A 22,398-nucleotide genomic window follows, 5' to 3' on the forward strand; every position below is an offset into this window, starting at 1 on the left:
TGCATATTATTGTACTGTAGGTGTTGGGGGGGGGGGGGAGGGAATGTATTGAATGTATAGGCTAAGTTTATTTTTTTTACATTCAGGGTTTGTTCCGTGGTTCCGCGTGAGACCTCTGGAGACCACTTGCGGGTCTCCTCGGGTATCAGGCTGGCGGTTCCACGGGTGACACATGCGGGGATGAAGCGGTGGCCTCACATGTGTGGGGGCACCGTGGACCCGTAGTCTGCGGGGATGAAGCGGTGGCCTCACATCTGTGGGGGCACCGCCGACCCGTAGGTGCGGGGATGAAGATGTGTGGTCCCACTTTGTGGGGGCACCACGGACCCATAGTGAGCACTCGTGAGTTCCCCAGACCCCCGTGGGAACCACCCGAGGCCCCACAGACACCTGTGGGTCTGACCCGGGGCTCCCAGACATCCTTGGGCCTACCGTGGGAACCCAATTGTGGACCACGGTGACCCAAGGAGACCACCTGGGGGCCATGGTGCTGGCGGGACCCACCAGCAGGCCTCCAGAACCTGTTTGAAAAGGGCTGCTGGTACCCTGTAGGTCTGTCAGGTGCCCCGCCAGCCCACGGGGGACTCGCGTGGGGCTGCGTTATGAACCCTGTATGTAAAAGGATAAATCTTTTATTTATGGGGGGGCACAGGGGGTGGGTAATATATTTATTAAATATAATGATGTTTATTGTGGGTCACTGTCTTGTTTTTATTGTGGGTACTGGGGGTGGGGGGGGGGTGTTCCCAAACGGTATGTGGGTAGCCCTCCCTTGTGGGTAGTGGGTGAGGGTGGTTAGGCCTCACGGGGTGGGGGGTTAGGTTGGGAGGGTATGTAGGCATCCCGAGTGGTGGGTGAGGGTGGGTTAACCCCTTAATGACTGTAGCGGTTAATAACCGCTATGGTGATTAAGGGGTTAGGGACATTACTTTGGATGTTTTCATTCTTGTGTCTGTTTTGCAGCAGCGGAGGCGGCATGGGCAGGATGAAGATGAGGATGGCCTTCATCGTGGCAACCGGTAATGGGTAAGTGCTATATGTATTTAATGTCTTTATTCTTGTTTTTGTATTTTAAATACACAGGGGGTGTATGTTGTTTATTGCCATGTTTATTGGGGGCAATTGTCCCAAATAAACATGCTATTCTGCCAAGCCTTCATTGCCTTAGCGGCTATACGCTATGGTAATGAAGCAGCATTTCTGTATTTTAATAATATTGTGCAGGATCAGGGGGTCCCCTGAGCTTTGATTTGTGGCTCAGAGACCCCCTGCTCACTGTACAATATTATTAAAAATACATTCATGCTGCTTCGTTAACGTAGCACATAGCCGCAAAGATAAGGAACGAGTGTTTATTGATATGTGTGTTTTATTTATACTGTAGATGTGCAGGGGGTCTCCGGAGCTGAAGCGCTTTAGTTTTAGGTCTGGGGACACCCTGCTCCCCGAGATACAGGCCCCTTTAGGGGGTGCCGGTATCCCTCTGCTTGGTTTACATGCCGCGGTCACGTGATCGGGACCTTTAAATGCAGAGGGATACCGGCACCTCATAAAGTGGCCTGTATCTCGGGAAGCAGGGGGTCTCCCGACCTGAAACCAACGCGGTTCAGCTCCGGAGACCCCCTGCACATCTACACTATCAATAAAAATGGTTTTTCAATAATTTTTAATGTGCCGATGTTTGCGCAGAGAGAGCAGCGGATCTCTCTCTGCTGCAAACACATCTCAGCAGGGGACGGCTTCTCGGCAGTTTCTCGCCAGGCAGCCGTCTCGCCACCGGTTACTCGCCATTTTATCAAATGGTGGTGGCGCATTAATTCGCCAGGGATTCGGCCCTTCCTGCATACAGCGAGGTTAACACGCCAAAAACCTGGCGAATTGAAACCCTGGCGAATGGAATTTTTCGGCCCTTTCTGCATAGGCCCCTTGATCTTTAAAATCATGTTTTTCTCCTGCAGCACTATTCAAAATGGTACTCACACTTTGCACTGCCACTCAGGGGGGCTGGAGTCCTGACGAAGCAAGTTAACCCTATCTTGCGAAACGCGTTGAGTGGAAGAGGAGAGGAGGAAATCTGTTCCCGGTTGACCGTGACGTCATACGCTGACTCCAGTCAAACTGCACGAGTACCCCAGCGGCCGCTTGTGGGAATCGCCAGTGACTGTCAGAGACGGATGAAGCGCACACCGGCCAGTATTTTGCTGTAAAGATACTTTAATGTGTCCTGAGTGGCAGTTCAAAGTGTGAGTACGCCCTCAGGGGGGGCTTTTTATGCATTTGTGTATTAAAGGTGTTTTTTGATTTACCACACCATTAGCCCCTTCTTTGTTTCCCCTCCCCATCCCGTTTTTCCCCACCTACTCAAGTTTGGCTACCAGGCACTTCAAGCAACTGCCGTATACCACTGGTTAGTCTAGGACACACTCCCTCATCCTTCGTCTATCTGGTTCTCTAGAGGATTGTGGCTTCCCCTCATGAGGTTGAGTGGTCTTTTGACTTAGTTATTTTTCTACTACTTATTTTTGACTGTTTATTTCAGTTTTTCTTGTATTTTACATTTTATATTCACAATTTTTTCATTGTAGTATTTACTATTTATCCACCACTAGGTGGTGCTGTGGTATTGTACTAGGAAGCGCCGGGCAGTCTATTTCTGTTTTCTATCCCGGAGACACAATCTTGGACAAATAACAGTTTGAATATAACACTTACTTGAGAAGGGGAAGATGAAATAGCCCAGGACACAGGGCTAGCAGTTCATCCAGCACAGGATACAGTTCATACAGGAACACAAAATGAAGACTCTGGGCATAGAGCTTTCAATCACTTAAATGGGATTTAGTCTCTATCCCTTAACATTGGGCCACAGGTATTGGATAACAATTACCTGGACCCAATTACCTTTGCCACCTCACATGGGAAGCAGGAGGGTACCTGCCCCCAGGTGGTTGGCACATGCACAAATCCTTCCAGTCAGATTCCCATTTCCCGAGCCCCACACTAAAAAGTTAGTGTCTCAAAGTCTGCCATCTGGGAATCTGGACCGGGGAACTCTGACCAGAGGTGTGAAGTATGGTACTTAACGTAAACAGCCATGTCCTGCTCTTTCTCCACCGTGTATACTCAATCTGGGGGGGTGAGCCTTTGTTCGGAGCTTGCTCCTCAGACAGGCAGGCGCCCTCTGGCCATTAGCATACCTTATGGGCCAGTAACTTTCGTGGGCTTTACAGTAGGCAGAGAAATACAGTAAGCCTATAACAATTTATACATATAAAAATATTCCGTTCGGATAATCTGAGAGGGCTGAAAATTGCCGTGCCATCATGCCGGAGGTGTGACCATCTGGTGGCCAAATTTCAGCCTTCTAGATATCACCGAACCGGAGGAGATAGCATATTTGGGTTTAAACAGTATTTTAAACCAATTATCCTTTTCCCCCCATGGCGGCCAATAGCGGCGGCCAATAGCGGCGACCGTAACTTATACACCTCAACTTCCTCCGTTCGGTTAGTCCGAGAGGGCTGAAAATTGCATGCAATCATGCCGGAGGGGTGACTGCACGTTGGCCCAATTCCAGCTCTCTACGCCCCACTGAACCAGAGATAGAAACATTGGTTTTAATCATTTTTGAAACCCACATCATTTTTCCGCCGTTGCAGCAGCCATTTAAACTTTGCATAGAACCACATGGGCTCTGTGGCGGTTGCCGGTACTCCTGGCAAATGGTGGCCTCACGGACGGGAAAGGGAAACAAAGGGTCATAAACACTAGAGCACCGTTAACCCTTGCCCTCCCGACCTGATCCCCGTGTATGTGTTAGGTGCAACCACGTAGTTGGGCGGGAACACATGAAAGAGGGGGAAACACATATTGGGCTGAAGCAGGGGAATGCATACAGATCACACAATTACATTAACCCCTCGTCTCCTGTACGATGGTAGGGGTTGCCAGCTGGGGGGTAACCCCTTTATTACCAGGCAAGCAACCCCCATCATTACAGTGAAACACTCAGGTATACAAAAAAATATAACAAATTTATTAAAGAACATGTCACCAACAATACAAAATTAAAACAGTCTCATAACCCTCAAAAGTAGAAGTGCCCTGGCATGATACAATATGGTCCCTGCTAGTAAAGACCAAAGCATAAGATATAATGAATGTTGTGAAAACACTATACCAACAGATGGGTAAGGCATAAATATGCCTCCCACCTGCGTGACCATCCGGTCAAGAAATTAAAACAAGCAGTCTCAATAACGTAGGGAAACCAGGAATCCTACACTAATCGTGAATCTAACTGTAACAGAGTGAATAAACATCACCAGCCCTATGCCTAGCAGACCTATATTTAGGTCTGCAGTGCAGCAATGACAGGGTTAACATTCAGCTGGGAGGTCTTGTTAATCAGTCTGATCCCGGCTGCTTGATGAATGAGCTTTAAAAACCCCAGGCTGCACACACACGCAGCCCGTCTGAACCAGGGAGAGATACTGAGTTGCTGAAGGAGGATTACTGCAATGCAATAAGGTCTGTCTTCAATATCCTATTTTGAAGAACTGTTTGCTATACTGTTGTTCTGGAATCTGAACAGCCCTTTTTGGGAAAGGGCAAGCCCTGCTCAGGACTTATTTTCTGTTTTGTTCTACATGCTGAAAAGAAGCTGTTTTGTGTGCCATATTTTTAAGGCTCAAATAAATAAGCCTTCTCAAGAAAACCCACGTGTGGTTGCATGTACCCTGCAACATATGGTGTCATAAGTGGAATGTTGAGAGGCCCCTGCAGTTGAAGAGCTAAACACAAAAAAAAAAATGGAGGAATTTTTAAAGGAGTTTTTGTGCGAGCAGGCCAGACAGCAGGGACTGTTAATGCAGGAGCAGGCCCAACTACAGGCAGAGAGAGATGAAAGACTATTCCAGCACCAGGCAGCACAGGATGAGCGGATGACCAGGTTGCTGACCCAATTCCAGGGGTCTGCCAGTCCAGAACTTGCGAACAGACCCCCGGTCCTCCTGAGGAAAATGGCTCCGAAAGAGGATCCAGAGACTTTTCTACTGACGTTTGAAAGGGTTGCCGAAGCCCAGGGCTGGTCTTCAGATTGCTGGGCAACTGATTTGGCCTCGCTCCTCATAGGAGAAGCTCAGGCCTCATATCAGGGCCTCCCAGGCGATCAGGCAATGAACTGCAAAAAGTAAAAGCCGCCATACTGGATCGCTTAGGTCTGACTCCAGAGATCTACCAGCAGCAGTTCCGGAACCTGAAGTACACCACTAATATGAGACCCCGGGTCCTCGCTCAACGGTTATTGGACTTGTGCACTCGCTAGATACAACCCGAGGAGCGCACTAAGGAGGCAATTCTTGAGCAAGTTGTGTTGGAACAATTCCTACCGGTAATACCCCTTTCCGCATCCTCTTGGGTAAAGCACTATGCTGCTGAAACCCTAGCTTTGGCGGTCCGACTAGTTGAGAACTTCCTTGGGGCCGAGGACCAGACGAGTGTCCGGGACCTGATGGATCCGACTCCACCGGCACTTGCGGACACCCAAAGAGGGAGACGGGACCAACGGGGAAACTACGGCCCATCCATACGCCACCGCCAAGTCCCACGGATGGAGCAGCCGTTCCAGCAAGGGAGGGGTCCAAACACCGGTCCCCACCGAGACCCACATCTGCTTCCTGATGTTGGCTCATCGCCACATGAGAGGAACTTTGGAGGACGTCGCACACAGGACCCATCGGATGCCTGGTCTCCAGTATCTGGTCCACCTGAGCGATATCCGCCTCACCCTCCGGCGAGGGAACCCTTTCCATGTTCTGCCTGCGGAGAACAAGGCCACCGTCACGTGGACTGTCCACAGATGGAGTGTTCCTTCAGCAGGACAGTCACCTCGGCCTTCACCAGAGAAAATTACAAGCCCTGGCTACTTCCAGCCCAGATTGGGGGTAAAACCGTCCAGGCCCTTGTAGATTCAGGCTCTGGGAAAACTCGGGTCTTCCAGGAACTGTTACTGCCTAATGTGTGTTCCTTTCATTCCCCATGGAGTATAGAATGTATACACGGCGATGTAAAATGGTATCCGACGGCCAAAATCCGGCTACAGGTAAAAGGTCAGGAGGCCTGCCTCGAAGTAGGAGTTGCTCCTTGGCCTCCTGCCCCCGTTGTACTCGGCCGTGACAGGCCTTTCTTTTCAGACCTAATGGCTCCAGTCTATCACGAGGAGCCTTATTCTATGGCTCAGGAGAAACCTGGTAAACTGTTCCCCTTCTCAGCAGACCTTTACCCCAGTAGACACTGGGTTCCAAAGACTCGGAGGCAAAGACGCTCTGACAAGCAGGACTGGTTGCAGAAATCTGGGACTCAAGGTGGCCATACTAATAGCCAAAAGTCACAAGTGATGACTGGGGATGGCCAGAAGGAGGGAGATATAGGCCCTGGGGATTTGCCAGAGCTATACATCCCTGATTTTTGCCAGAGGCAAAGGGAAGACCCAGTCCTTGCTAGACAGTATGATAAAGTGGTAAAAATTGATGAGCAGATATTGAATAAACAGGGGGTGATAGAATTCCCCCATTTTGAATTGTCAAATGATATCCTGTATAGGGTGAATAGGCAGACACAAACAATTTGTCACCAGACAAATTTTGGTTTCCAAGGCGTTTGTTAAATCTGTATTCACCCTAGCCCATACTGTCCCTTGGGGTGGTTACCTTGGTAGGAATAAAACCTTGGACCGTATTTCGTCCCGATTCTATTGGCCAGGGATGCATAGTGATATTGCTAAGTTATGTGCGGCATGTCCTGAATGCCAGCTAACTAGTCAGAAGGTACAAAAACCAGCCCCTTTGGTTCCTCTTCCCTTGGTGTCAGTTCCCTTTGAGAGGATTGGAGTAGACTTGGTAGGACCTCTAGAACCTTCTGCGAAAGGACACAGGTTTATTCTCGTAATAGTTGTCTATGCAACAAGATATCCTGAGGTGTTCCCCCTGAGGACAGCAATGGCGAAGCAAGTAGCCAACAAATTGTTGGAGCTGTTCTCACGGGTTGGACTTCCCCAGCTTATGTTGACAGACCAAGGTACAAATTGTATGGCTAAACTGATGCAGGATGTCTTAAAATTACTAGAGGTCAAGTCTGTTCGGACATCGGTCTACCATCCACAGACTGACAGATTGGTGGAAAGATTTAATCGAACGCTAAAAGGTATGCTGAGAAAATTTGTAGATTCAGAGAAGTGAGCCTGGGATGAACTTCTCCCTTTTCTGCTGTTTGCCATGCAGGAAGTTCCCCAGGCCTCCACAGGATTCTCTCCATTTGAATTACGGTATGGCCAACTCGGGGTATCCTAGACCTCCTAAAGGAGTCCTGGGAGGAACAGCGGTCCCCTTCTAAGAATACCCTGCAATATGTATTAGACCTTAGGAAGCGCCTAGATGTGGTCAGCCATTTTGCTAGGGAGAATCTTAGATCAGCCCAGGACAGTCAGGAGAGACATTACAATCAAAATGCTCATATGAGAGTGTGTCACCCGGGAGACCAGGTGATGTTATTGTTACCCAGTTGTGAGAGCAAACAGATAGTCAAATGGCAGGGCCCATTTGAAGTACTACGCCGCACGGGTGATGTGGATTACGAGATCTCTCAACCAGGGTCCAGGAAGGGTAAACAAATTTACCATGTGAACTTGTTGAAACCGTGGAAGGTGCAGCGGTCTCTATTCATCCACTCAGTGGAGGAGGAAATGGGCCTGGGTCCTCAGCCCCCACGGGGGAATATCTTTGGTGACGAGCAAATCCTAATGGGTAGTCAATTGTCCTCTGAACAAAAAGGGGACTTGTTAGAAATAATTACACAATTTAATGATGTTTTTTCTGATTTACCAGGGAAAACTAATTTAGTTTCACATGTGATAGAGACAGCACCTGGGGTAAAAGTACGTTCTCGTCCTTACAGGTTGCCTGAAAGCCGTAAGGCCCTGGTAGAGAACGAGGTACAAGAAATGTTACACTTAGGCGTGACTGAGAAATCATGCAGTGAGTGGTGTAGTCCACTAGTTATGGTCCCTAAACCCAATGGGAAGGTAAGATTTTGTGTGGACCTCCAAAAGGTCAATGCGGTATCCAAGTTTATGCACATGAAAGGAAGAATGTACTTCCTATAGTAGAGCTCTGAAGGAGTGGAAAGCACTACAGCAGAAAGCAATAAAATATAGTATCATCAAGTCCACAACGTTGCAATCCAAAAAATGATCCTATGTTAACTCCTATGTCGGGTAAGTAACCAAATATAAAGGGGGGGATGTCAGGAATGACCATATGATAGATCAACCTGACCCCCAACTGATATAATGAACAATAGCCTTGAGTTGTATCCCACAATATATGAACAAGAGTGATCGTGGTACTCACTCAGACTTGATTGAAGAAATCTTGATCAGCGTGCGACAGCACAATGGAAGGTATATGTAACGGAAACTCCCAGCCGGGAGGAAAACGCCATGCACTGCTAGCGTGGTCTGCCAGAAAAGTAGCTGAAACTGCTGGGTCACTAAAAGGTTGCTTTATTCAATCATCTGGACATACAAAAAATAGTAACAAAATCCTCGTGGAGGATCACTCTAACGCGTTTCGTGCCCTAACCGGCACTTTGACAAAGAGTATCCAAGTTTGACGCATATCCGATGCCAAGGGTGGACGAGTTAATTGACGTCCTTGGTAACGCGGAATATATATCCACGCTGGACTTAACTAAAGGATACTGGCAAATACCTTTAGAGGAAAAGTCCAAGTGCAAAACAGCCTTTGCCACTCCCATGGGTTTATACCAGTTTGTGACAATGCCATTTGGACTGCATGGAGCCCCAGCCACATTCCAGAGACTCATGGATAAAGTGATGAGACCTCATAGGGCTTATGCCGCAGCCTACCTAGATGACATTGTCATTTATAGTTCACAGCCAATCCTAATAAATGCGCCTTGGGTAAGGCGGAAACCAAATACTTAGGTTATGCAGTGGGAGGTGGAAAAGTAAGGCCACTAGCCGACAAGGTAGCTGCCCTGAAAGAAGTTCCGACCCCCCAAACAAAAACGCAGGTACGCTCTCTGCTGGGTTTAGCAGGCTACTGAGCTTCATCCCCAACTACTCTGAAATTGCAGCCCCACTAACAGACCTCACAAAAAAGTGTGCCCCTACACAAGTGGTATGGTCAAGGGAGTGCCAGAGAGCCTTTGACAAAGCGGTGGAGAAACATAAGTCAGGGTTTGTCCTGTTTGTCCTATCAACCCTCTACACGTGTGTTTCCCTGCACTTCCGGGATTGACTCTGCGGATCAGTGGTGGACCTTTCGGCTGACTTCTCATGCTGGACTTTCTTGCTTTTGGCTCATGAAGGCTCCACACTGGGCTAAGTATTGCCTCAGTATACTGTGACTATTGACTTTTATCCCTGTTTACTTCTGGAGTCCATTCCTGTAAGCTACTGTGGTGCACACAGTTATTCATGTTTGTGCTGCATTTTCATTCTCTGCCTTATGCTACATGAGTGCCGGTTCATGATTAGTTTTGGTATATATTTGCTGTTTGGTCCCTAAGTGGGTGCTTCCATGATTACTGTCATTCATGCAGTGATTACCTCCTCACTCATCATACCATTGCAGAGTAGTAATTTCTCTCATACTATTCCATGGGCAGCATGCCATTTTTCAATCCCAGTTTCTGAAATTATAGTGTTAGATTCACGGTTAGTGTAGGATTCCTGGTTTCCCTGCATATTGAGACTGCTTGTTTTGATTTCTTGACTGGCTGGTCACATAGGTGGGAGGCATATTTATGCCTTACCCATCTGTTGGTATAGTGTTTTCACAACATTCATTATATCTTATGCTTTGGTCTTTACTAGCAGGGACCATATTATATCATGCGAGGGCACCTCTACTTTTGAGGGTTATGAGACTGTTTTAATTTTGTATTGTTGGTGACATGTTATTTAATAAATATGTTATTTTTTTTGTATACCTGAGTTTTTCAAGTGGGATTTTTCTCTTCTTTTTTGTTAACATACATTACCATCCCCAGCACCGTCAGTAGCCCATTATTTCAGGATTCATTTTCTTACTGATTTACAGTAGAGGCAGCGATTATTATAACAAAAACCAGTGGCAATTCCCCAAAAGACCCAGGTACATTCTGAATACATGCCTTAAACTTTCCTTAAACTAGTCCCAGCATTTCTGCATTGATTAATGGCCTATCAGATTAACAGCGGGGGTCCCTGGCAGTCCCATTCAAACTGAATTGGACTGCCAGGGATCCCTGCTGTGTTAATCCTATGGGTCATTAGTCAATGCAGAAATGCCTTAAACGTGCCTCAAACTAGCCCAGAACATACCCAGCACATACCCGGAATGTAACCCGGCTAGTTTAAAGCAAATGTTAGAATAAGCGTTGCCTCTACTGTAGGTTTGTATTATTTATACAGGTCAGTAGCAGGCTGCTCTTTGGTGTGTGTGTATATATATATATATATATGTATATATATATATATATATATATATATATATATATATAGAGAGAGAGAGAGAGAGAGAGAGAGAGAGAGAGAGAGAGAGAGAGAGAGAGAGAGAGAGAGAGAGAGAGAGAGACAGAGAGAGAGAGAGAGAGAGATAGATAGATAGATAGATAGATAGATAGATAGATAGATAGATAGATAGATAGATAGATAGATAGATATAGATATATAGATATATATATATATATATATATATATATATATATATATATATATTATAACACACAGAAATATCGCTCTACACTTAAGTCAGTGGTGTCCAAAACACCTGTTAGTAAGTCATGTGTGATTAGACTCCTACCTTTTTCCACCTGACACGGAGTTTTGACCTACCTTTCTGCCTTTGACATCCATACACTGAGTGGTGACGTATTTTTTCACTTTGTTACTATTACAACTTGTGTACCCACACTATGCAACCATTGTACAGCTTATATGGTGATTTTTCATGTGATCACAAGATTCCAGTGTAGATTGATTTTTATACAGGTGTGCTCAGACAGAGCCCCCTGTGTCCTGTGCATGTCTTGCTCTAGATCTAAGCTTAGACCCTTGCCTCCAGGTCCACATTGTCTAGGTAGTGTTGAGCCCCCCTCACCTTTTAACTTTATCCCCTGTTTTACTCACCTTAATAAAATTTATTTTGTTACACTTTAATCTATGTCCGTGTGCTATTTATAAGGTTGCTTTCCCTCTGTTGCTTTCATATATATATATATATATAATCTTATATATAGTATAAACAACCATAGAAGTCAAACAATTACTTCAGTCTCTGTAAAGTATAGAAGTAATAACAATTACTTATATAAAGTAGTTTATATCTTCCACCTTCAGAAATAAAAGCACAAAAAGAGCACACCTCCCCTCATGGTGTAGTAAGTAAATCCCGGAGTATGCAAACTTTAAAGCAGTAAGTCCTCCCATTGTTCTAAACGCAGACACTGGACCCTACTGTGGAGTCTGGTGATGACATCTTTGGAACGACAGTGACATCCTGAAAATTCCACAGTAACTCCCTATACACCATGGTTGGCTCTCCCGGACGTGATACAGCAGCACACGATCTGGCACATTGAAATCACCCGGGGCCTCAGCAAGTGATTGTCGTTCCAGGACTGTTTTTCATACCATACTTTGGGACTGGTATCGTTTACTGTTTCAATTGCGCCAGGGACTTGACATTTTTTTGTTCTATATCGGTTTTGACAAGTTTGGAAAGACTTGTCCTTCTAATCCCTTAGGCAACCAATTTCCATTCGAGGACTGATTCTACACTCCTCCTATTGGGAATTTTGGTAACACTCTTAGCATAGGAGAAAGTAATGTTTGTAGTTCACACTGTTAATCTTGTGATCTACTTCAATTTTGATACTATTATCACTTTTATTAGATTTGGTATTATAGAGGTCTTAATTTAGACCAATCACTACATTATACACGAGTACATATGTACTCTCACTTCACAGGTTAATATTTTAGGTGAAGCGCTTTTTGTATCTTGTATTAGTTTTTTTGGTTTTAATCGATTGTTGCTCCATTGACATCACCAGGAGCTCGGAAAGGATTTACCACTTGATGTTTGCATTCAGCATATTATTTTTTACTATTTTAAGTGCATCACATACTATACCATGAAGTGGTGTGCATTTATTTGTGGGCTTTTATTTAATTATGGTAGAGTTCTAGAGAGTCCTATTTGTGCTCAACTATGAAATGATTATGAAAGAAAGCATTTATGTGTACTCAATCATGCACTAATAACAAATCAATCAACTTAATATTGTACCATCTTCAACATTAAACATTAGGACAGAATTCTTCTTAACTTCTTGGGAACACCACAGAACATAAACCACTATATAGATGTAGTGAACTTCTTCAAGTTCATAACACAGAGAATAGTTTCTCAATTCCTTTCCTAGGCTCTTATTTAATATGCTATAAAACCGTCTTATCCCCACTCATGAAGATTCAAGATCCACCACCTGTTTAACGGGGTGTTACAATTAATTATAAAAAAAAATCCAAGCACTTTAATGATTAGGCCTTTGTTTGACTGAAGACTAATGTGAGTAAGTGAAGAAAATGTTTACTTCAAAGAATGCTATGCATCTACAGTAGTTTAGTGCTATGGAAGGTACAATTCCAGTTCCAGTTTCGTCTGAGTCACAGAAGGGAATCTTACATGTAGCAAGATTAAGTTATAAGGTGATTCCTTATCCTAATAGAAAAGTACAGTTTTTTTATCGCCGAGACTTCATTTCAAGTTTGTCCGACACCCGCAACTAAAAATCAGTACAAGTACTGTAGTGCAAAAGCAGACTCTGAAAACAGTGAATTGCCATGGCTGTTCAAGTGATATATTGTACACTTTAGTGACCTATTTCCAATATCAATGATAACTTCTTGGAGTCAAAGGAAGATGACTAGATGCTGGTTTGGGGATTTACCCTTTCATAACACATGTTCCTTGCCACTGATTTTTTAAAATTATTCTATATTTATTTTTCTTCTCTGCAGAATTGAAGAGATTTCTTGTTTGTGGGTTAAATTTTCCTGGAACAAAAGTTGGTCTGGTGAAGAAGTGCTGCAGTTCAGTGGACAAATTATTGATAATGGAGAAAATAAAGGGGTATTTGTTACTGTACTGTACATCCAAATGATATAAAGTATGCAAACAATACCGAGCTTTTGCCTTTGTTGCACTTCAGTTTACAAACAACAACTTTACAGGATCTTGTACTGCAAATGTTGACTACAGTATGTGTTATTGTAACTTGTTTCTCCTGTGCAGAACTGTATAAATTGTATTGTATTGTATGTCTTTATTAATATAGTGCCATTAATGTACATAGCGCTTCACAGTAGTAATACACGTGGTAATCAAATAAATAACAGATAATATAAATAACAGGTCATGGGAATAAGTGCTTCAGACATAAAAGTAACATTAAGAAAAGGAGTCCCTGCTCCGAGGAGCTTACGGTCTAATTGGTAGGTAGGGAGAACGTACAGAGACAGGAGGAGGGAATTCCGGTTAAGTGCGTCTGCAGGAGGCCAAGCTATATGTACAGTGGCGACCAACTTTATTCGAAGTTGGCTAGTTCCGCGAATTTCGGAATATCCCGGTGATGTGCGGTTTTGTATCGTTTTCTCCCGGGGTATATAGCGTTATATCGCACCCGTGATTTAAGCATTTTATTCCCGCTGGCTGCAATACTGCAATGCCGTGTAAAAACGCATGAGGGCGTTTGCGAGCTGTTGTCTTTGAAGCCGAGAAATTCATGAATTGTAATGCAGTATATACTGTATATATACAGTATATACTGTATAACAACAACCCCTATAACCCATAACATACACATACAGTACTGTATATGCACATCAATGATACTATAGGCCGTCCCATGGCGAGATGTGTTTGCAGCAGAGAGAGAACCGCTGCTCTCTCTGTGCAAACATCGGCACATTAAAAAATATTTAAAATACATTTTTATTCATAGTGTAGATGTGCAGGGGGTCTCCGGAGCTGAACCGCATTGGTTTCAGGTCCGGGTATCCCCTGCTCCCCGAGATACAGCCCCCATTATGAGGTGCCGGTATCCCTCTGCATTTAAAGGTCCCCATCACGTGACCGCGGCATGTAAACAAAGCAGAGGGATACTGGCACCCCTAAAGGGGCCTGTATCTCGGGGAGCAGGGGGTCCCCAGACCTAAAACCAAAGCGGTTCAGCTCCGGAGACCCTCTGCACATCTACACTATGAATAAAAATGTATTTTAAATGTATTTATTTATATTCATTTATTTATTTATTTAGATTTATTTATTAATTGTGCTGCTGCTGTGTGTGATTTTTTTTTATTGTGGGTAGTGGGGGTGGGTTAAGGGGGTATTAGCCCCAACGGTGGTTGTTTAGGGCTTGCGGGGGGGTAGTGGGTGCACTTAACCCCTTCACGACCGTAGCGGTATTAACTGCTACGGTCATGAAGGGATTAAGTGCACCCGCAACCCCCCCGCAAGTCCTAAACTCCCACCAAGGGCCAAACACCCCCTTCACCCACCCCCACTACCCACAATAAAGCGGGCACGGTGAGTTAACCCCTTCATTGCCTTAGCGGCTATCAGCTATGGTAATGAAGCAGCATTTCTGTATTTTAATAATATTGTGCAGGAGCAGGGGGTCCCCTGAGCATTAATTTCTGGCTCAGGGAACCCCCTGCTCACTGTACAATATTATTAAAATACAGAAATGCTGCTTCGTTACCATAGCACATAGCCGCTAAGGTAAGGAACGAGTGTTTATTTATATATGTGTTTTATTTATACTGTACATGTGCAGAGGGTCTCCGGAGCAGAAACGTTTTTGTTTTAAGTCCGGGGACCCCCTGCTCCCCGAGATACAGGCCCCTTTAGGGGGTGCCGGTATCCCTCTGCTTTGTTTACATGTCGCGGTCACGTGATCGGGACCTTTAAATGCAGAGGGATACCGGCACCTCATAAAGGGCGCTGTATCTCGGGAAGCAGGGGGTCCCCCGACCTGAAACCAACACGGTTCAGCTCCGGAGACCCCCTGCACATCTACACTATGAATAAAAATGTATTTTAAATAATTTTTAATGTGCCGATGTTTGCGCAGAGAGAGCAGCGGTTCTCTCTCTGCTGCAAACACATCTCGCCCCCGCCGGCCTACAGTATCATTGATGTGCATATACAGTACTGTATGTGTACAGTACTGTATGTTAGGGGTTATAGGGGTTGTTGTTATACAGTATATATATATATATATGTATATATATATACTGCATTACAATTCATGAATTTATGCCATCTGGCGGACACGCGAAGCATTGCAGCCTAGTAAATCCTGAACCATTATTAATTAACACATCAACCGCGCGTCAGCCGGGCATGCGCCTGGCTGGGAAGGCAAAAGGAGCCCGGCATGCTCCGGGTGAACAGTGTGGCATTCCAGGAACATGCCAGGTACAAGCCGGTGATTACTTCGAATAAAAGCTGCCAGAGCAGTATCATGTGTCCAGTATAATCCACAGTGCTATTCATATGCTTCTTTAAGCAAGTGTGTCTTAAGGTAGGTCTTAAAGGTGGATAGAGAGGGTGCTAGTCGGGTATTGGGGAAGGGCATTCCAGAGGTGCGGGGCAGTAAGTGAGAAAGGTTTAAGGCGAGAGAGGGCTTTAGATACAAAGGGGGTAGAAAAAAGACATCCTTGAGAGGAATGCAAGAGTTGGGATGGTGCATAACGAGAAATTAGGGCTGAGATGTAAGGAGGGGCAGAAGAGTGTAAAGCTTTAAAAGTGAGGAGGAGAATTGAGTGTGGAATATGGGATTTGATCGGAAGCCAGGAGAGGGATTTCAGGAGGGGAGACCCAGAGACAGATTTAGGAAAGAGTAGAGTGATTCTGGCAGCAGTGTTTAGGATAGATTGTAGGGGAAACAGGTGAGAGGCAGGAAGGCCGGACAGCAGGAGGTTACAGTAATCAAGAAGGGAGAGAATGAGGGCCATGAGTCAGAGTTTTAGCAGTCGAGCAACAGAGAAACGGGCGTATCTTTGTGATATTGCGGAGGAAAAAGTGACAGGTTTTAGAAATGTTCTGAATGTGAGAGGAGAATGTGAGACCCCTAAGCAGCGTGCTTGGGTGAATGATCGTACTTCCAACAGTAATGTGGGAGGTAGTAGGGCCAGGTTTGGGAGGAAGCATGAAGAGCTCTGTTTTTGCCATGTTGAGTTTAAGGCGGCAGAGGGCCATCCAGGATGATATAGCAGAGAGACATTCAGAAACTTTGGTTTGTACTGCAGGTGTTGAAAAGTACATTTGTGTGTCATCAGCATAGAGGTGATATTTAAACCCAAGAGATGTTATTAGGTCCCCTAGAGAGAGTGTGTACAGAGAAAAGAGAAGAGGTCCCAGCACAGAGCCCTGGGGTACCCCCACAGAGAGATCAATAGAGGAGGAGGTGTTAGCAGAAGAGACACAAAGTACGATGAGAGAGGTAAGAGGAGATCCAGGATAGAGCTTTGTTACGAATACCAAGAGTATGGAGAATGTGAAGGAGAAGAGGGTGGTCCACGGTGTCAAATGCGGTAGAGAGGTCGAGTAATATGAGCAGAGTGTAATGATCTCTGTCTTTGGCAGCATGGAGGTCATCCGTTATTTTAGTGAGGGCTGTTTCCGTGGAGTGAGCAGTGCGGAAGCCAGATTGTAGAGGGTCTAGGAGAGAATAGGTGTTGAGAAAATGGAGCAAGCGAGAGAATACAAGACGTCCAAGGAGTTTGGAGGCAAAAGGCAGGAGGGAGACATAAATATAAATGTTTAAGCAACTTTAGCCCCATATGAATCACAGGGAGCAAACCCCTTCACCGGGTTTGACAAGGCACACACACTACTATGGTATAGCTATCTGGCCTCTCAGGAACCACACAGGGTTATACTACATTACAAACGAACTTCAACACATTTACATATCTCTCTAAGTAGACTGACTGTGCTTAAAATGATATATAGATGCAGAATTAAAAATAGAATTTCACCACTAATTTGAGAACCACAAAAAAAATCCCTCAGTAAAGAATATTAAGTATCAAATACATTCCAAGATACAATGATCACAGAGAATCTGATATAACCAAATACTTACTCAAATGTGCATCGCAAGTGAAAGTAATAATTTTAAGAAACACTAACTGTGTTGGTACCTTCCTGTCGATATATAGTTAAACATGTCTGTTTCAGTTACCTTAAATGAACTTCGGTCAATAATTTTTCTGCGTCTTCATGGTCAATTTTGGCTGTGAATTAGATAGTTGAAACAGGTAGGTAAAACAAGTATTTAAGCATGTAGAAAGATTATATTTATGCATGTACTTATCACTAGAAACAATTTTAAAATAATACCCGTATGCTATAAATGATTCCAGAAAATTATCAATATTTTTTTTATAGAAAAATAGGTAAGCTTAGGAAATAGAAGCTAGAAAACATGAATCAATAAAACCTCTCACATTTATACTAAAAAAATATGTACTATAGATGTACAGTACCTTTAACTCCTACAGTTGGTTTTCATTGAGGAAAATCTCCCTATTAATATGTAACCTCCTTGTACGTGCAAACAGCTGACACACACTGCCTCCTGGCTGCAATAGAAAAGTCTGACTCCCAGCTTGCTGTGCTGCAGCAGGGAGTTACTTCTGGTACAGGAGGATGTGACTTGTAATGGAAAGGGCCTCAGGCAATGAGATTGGACTCGAGAGGCGGGACTAAATTAGGATCGCTCTAAGAGTCACTGGCAGGATACGCAGGGGCTGAGCTGCAAGGGGAGAGCTGCTACAGCAGATCTGCATGCACCTGAGTGATCTCAGGACTGACTGTTGGGGAACTGGGGCCAGCCTATTCTATGCATCTGTGAGAAGACAGTGGCTGGAGGGAGAGCAGTTACCATTGCGAGGAGGCCAAGCAGAGCATCAAAGTGAGAACAGTAGGAGGAACCGCAACGGAAGCAGTATAATGGGGTACTGAAGCATTTTGCAAAGTACATGCCTACTACAATTATACCCAGTTAAGAGCTCCAACGGTGTGCCGGCACTATTACACAGGCCTTCATACCCAGGATTGGGTGGCTTCAACAACAGACACTGACATATACCTGCACAGCACTTAGTCAGAGATTTATGTTGCCATTGTTATATGAATGTATATAGTGATCCTTCTGTTAAGGGTCATAAGATACCTGGGTGTCCATTGCTACTTTCTTTATAAATACGGTTATATCATAAACACTACTGTAGTTTGTCTCTTGTTGTTTGTGTGGGATACCTGTATATGTGATATTCTGCAACACTACTAATGAATCCTGTGGAAATAGGATATGTTACATTACCTGTGAAAACAATGTCATCTCCAGCCTCTTTCTCACTCTACACCTGAGAAAAGAGGCCCCCCCCCTCAACATTCTGCACCCTGCAGAAATACGATTTGATCAGCATACAAAGGTTAAGGGCTTAGGATAGAGACACTGACTACTGCTTATCCTCATCCCCTCAGCTGGTAAGGTTAGTGCTCTATGAATGTTATAGCAGAATCACATTCTGTCTCCAGCCTCTCACTCTCTTCATACCCTGAGCAACCAAACAGTGCTTTCCATTTGCTACTGTTTGTACACTGCGCCTGCTAAGACCCTGAACTGGAAACATTACAGCTTCATCTTAAATAATGAACTTCAGTCCAATCCATTTGGACTACTGTTACCTTGCTCTCCCTTATTTATCTATGCTCTCACTTGCACTTTTGCCTCTAGATCTAGCTCCCTCACATTCTTCTCTAAACCCTCTTTTCTAATTTCTTTAGTCTTTACGGTCATCTCCCTCATTTTGCAGCCATCAACTTCCTCTGCTTCTCACCTCACATCCACATCCTTCAAAAAATTCAACAACTCTCCCCCTACTCCTATATGGTGACATATCCCCTAATGCTGGCCCTATCTACATACCAATCCTTTCAAGTCACACACCCTACTCCAGTCTCTTTTTCCCCACGCACTACAGTCACTCCAACCTCATCCCCCTCGCCCCCTTTTGTATGTATATCTTTATATAGGCCCAAAGATGTACTAAGATCAGACAATAGGAAAGGAAATCCGTGCCCTGGAGAGCTTACAATCTAAGTGGAATGATGGGAAAGTTACAGAGATACAGTAGCAGGTGATGGAATAAGTGTGGGTGTGTGACAGTAGCAATGAGTCTAACCTAATGAAATGTTTCTTATACAGCAACAGGTGAGTTTTAAGGTTAGTTTTAAAGGTGGGGAGAGAAAGTGCTTGGCATAAACCGTGTGCGAGGGGATGCCACAGGTAATGGGTAGTGAGGGAAAAAGGTTTAAGGCAAGAGAGCAGTAGAGGTGAAATGGGTGGAAAGGAGACAGTTGTCGGTAGAACGCATGATGAGCAAGGGCATAGTGAGAGATCAGAGCTGATATGTAGGGAGGAGCAGATGAGTAGAGAGCCTTGAAGGTAAGGAGGATAACTTTGGGGGTGATCCAAAACTTGATGGAAAGCCAGGAGAGGGATTTAAGTAGGAGATGAGCAGAGACTGTTTTTGGGACAAAGTAAAATTATTCTAACAGCAGAATTTTGAATGAATTGCAAAAGAGAAAGTTGTGAGGCGGGGGTGGCATGTTAGCAGTATGTTACAATAATCCAGACTCAGAGGATAAGGACATGCACTAGAGTTTTAGCAGTAGTGTTTCAGAGGAAAGAGCGAATCTTAGCGATATTACGGAAGAAGCAACAAGTTTTAGTTGTGCCGTAAATGTGAATAGAGAAGGAAAGAAAAGAGTCAAATGTCACTCCTAGGCAACGTACTTTGGCGACTAGATAGATGGTAGAACCATTTACGCTGAGGGAAAAAAGGTGATATTGAGCCAGGATTAGGGGTGAAATATGGCAAACTCTGTTTTAGCCATATTAAGTTTAAGGTGGGGGAGCGCCATCCATGAGGATATAGCCAGTAGGCAAGCAGAGACTTGGGACAGGATTGCACTTTTCCTCTTACCTATGTAATGCACGATCTGTCTTCATTAGACTTACAGCTATCCGTGACTTATTTATTTCCAGCTCTTTAAACCTTCTAGCCACGACAGAAACCTGGCTCACCCTCTCAGTCATCGTCGTCACTGCTGGTGGTCTCTCTATTAGCCACAGCCCCAGACCAGGGAATAGACCGGGTGGAGTAGTAGGTTAAATAAGTGAAATAGACCGCTGTCACCTTAATTGATTTAACCAATATAGTTATAAATGACAGGTGCTTAAAGGGTATTAAATACAATGGTATCGGTGGTGATCAAAGAGTTTGATCAAAAAAGAAACCCTTCTAGGTAGCAAACTCATGTCATGTGTGTAGTGTCATTTTTAATGGACTTAAATGGTCCAACAGTTAGATACTGTATGTCTGAGTAGTGCCCAGATTCACAGGGGAAAGTCAAAAATAATAAAAATTTTATTAAATCTACATAGATGTTAAAAACATATATACATTATTAAAAGTTCCTATTATGTGGAGTGGTGATATTATTTTTGTCATAAATCAATCGGTGTATTACCATATGTAAAACAATATCTTGACTTTCTGAATCACATCTATATATACGGTCTCTTGACCAAAACCAATGGATATTGCAGGTGTGCATACATATATTAATCACAGTATGATCACTCGGAGGTTGTAAGGAATCAGGGAACACGTCCTTTGCGTGTTCCCTTCTTACCTGTCTACGCACAGACCTCCGCTCTGGCACAGGGCGTGCGTACACCCCCGCTCTGTTTACAGAGCGCGTGCGCACACGCAGCTCTTCTAATGCTGCCATGGAGCTTAGCTCCGCCCCATCAGTCATGCCGCGCTTCTCTCGCGCACGGCGCGCTCACGTGACGCCATGCACCGCTCCCCAGCTGCGTGGCAAAATCTCCTAATGCTCACTTGTCTGCTACAGCCTATCCAACTGCCGCAGAGGCCGCGTCTCTGCTCCGCCTCCTTGGCTATTGGTTCCTGTTCCTGTTATATACCCTGCTCTCACTTCTAATCTTCGCTGAGCATAACTAGTTGTAGTCTTGTGCTCCTGCGTCTGTTGTGCCTTGCTCCTGTCTCAGTCTCTCTTGCAGTTTTTGGATTCTACGTGTACCGACCCAGCTTGACTACTGAACCCCCTCTGGACTTCGACCCCGTCTTACCCTCAACTCTATGTACCTCTCCAACCCAGACCACGGCTATACGGACTTCTACGATTCTGACCTCTCCATCTGAAGACCTTGGCAAGTATCTGGACTAACCCACTCTTTCCAACCTAGACCCGGCTACATTGACAATCCGCTTGCCAGGCACGCTTCCGCTGCGGTGGGTGCGTGGTTCTATGCTTCCCCACCTCAGTACCGGGGCCCTGTCTTGTTCGTGGGCAGTGCAAGCATTACATAGGAATACTACTTTACCCATGCTGCACATCTCACAACATATTCCCCTTTCTCTCCCTCTCCTCATCATTCAACGCTATTAGTCTCTTTTCCCCCCTTTCTCTCCATGTTATTATCATCAATTGCCCCCCTGGACCAACCTCTCAATTTTTTGGACAACTTTCCCACCTGGCTTCCTCACTTCTGACACGCCTATTTATTGCCATCCTGGGAGACTAACATATCTATTGACTATCCCCTATGCTAGTTCAGCCGCCAATTTTCACTCCTTAACATTCACCTATAGTCTCTCTCAATGAACAATCTCTCTACTCTGCAATGGACACTCCCTTGATCTGTTTTTCTCCCACTTCTGCGCAGCATAACTCATCTAACATGCCCTTCCCTCTCTCTGATCATCACCTCCTAAAATTTAGCTTCACTCTACCCTCTGCAACCTCCACCCTCTAGATCCCCTTCAATTTTCAACATTGTCACAACCTTTCCTCCATTCAATCTCTACCCTTTCTTGCCCAATCCTAGCAACCGCTAAAGTACACTTTCACCAGCCCTTGACAAGACCACTCATGCCCCCACACACTGCCCAAAACAATTTAAGCTACAACCATGGCACACAAGCGTTACCTACTACCTCCAAATGTAAACTCCAATTTGTGAACGTTTCTGGAGTAAAAAAAGCTCTAAAGCCAATTCTTCACTATAATGTTGTGAATACGTAGAATGTGCCGTACCTATAATGGATGCTGGGTTGCACGTTAGTCTGGCATGTAAAGAGTTAAATAATTTCTCTCTTGCAGACTGCCTTTTCTCTTTGTATGGCTAAATACCTCTTTCAGGACTGAGGGGGAGTGA

At 44.7% G+C, this 22,398-nt stretch overlaps 1 protein-coding gene across 1 annotated transcript in view; it reads right to left on the minus strand.

The window, feature by feature from the left end:
- Positions 1 to 22,398, minus strand: part of FMN2 (formin 2) — a 239,343-nt gene that overhangs the window by 50,143 nt on the left and 166,802 nt on the right. Inside the window, exon 15 of the mRNA XM_075596755.1 lies at positions 17,326 to 17,377. Coding sequence (XP_075452870.1) covers positions 17,326 to 17,377 — 52 coding nt within the window. The remainder of the gene's footprint in view (positions 1 to 17,325; positions 17,378 to 22,398) is intronic.

Source organism: Ascaphus truei, chromosome 4, assembly GCF_040206685.1.
Source record: "Ascaphus truei isolate aAscTru1 chromosome 4, aAscTru1.hap1, whole genome shotgun sequence".
Classification (NCBI taxonomy): Eukaryota; Metazoa; Chordata; class Amphibia; order Anura; family Ascaphidae; genus Ascaphus; species Ascaphus truei.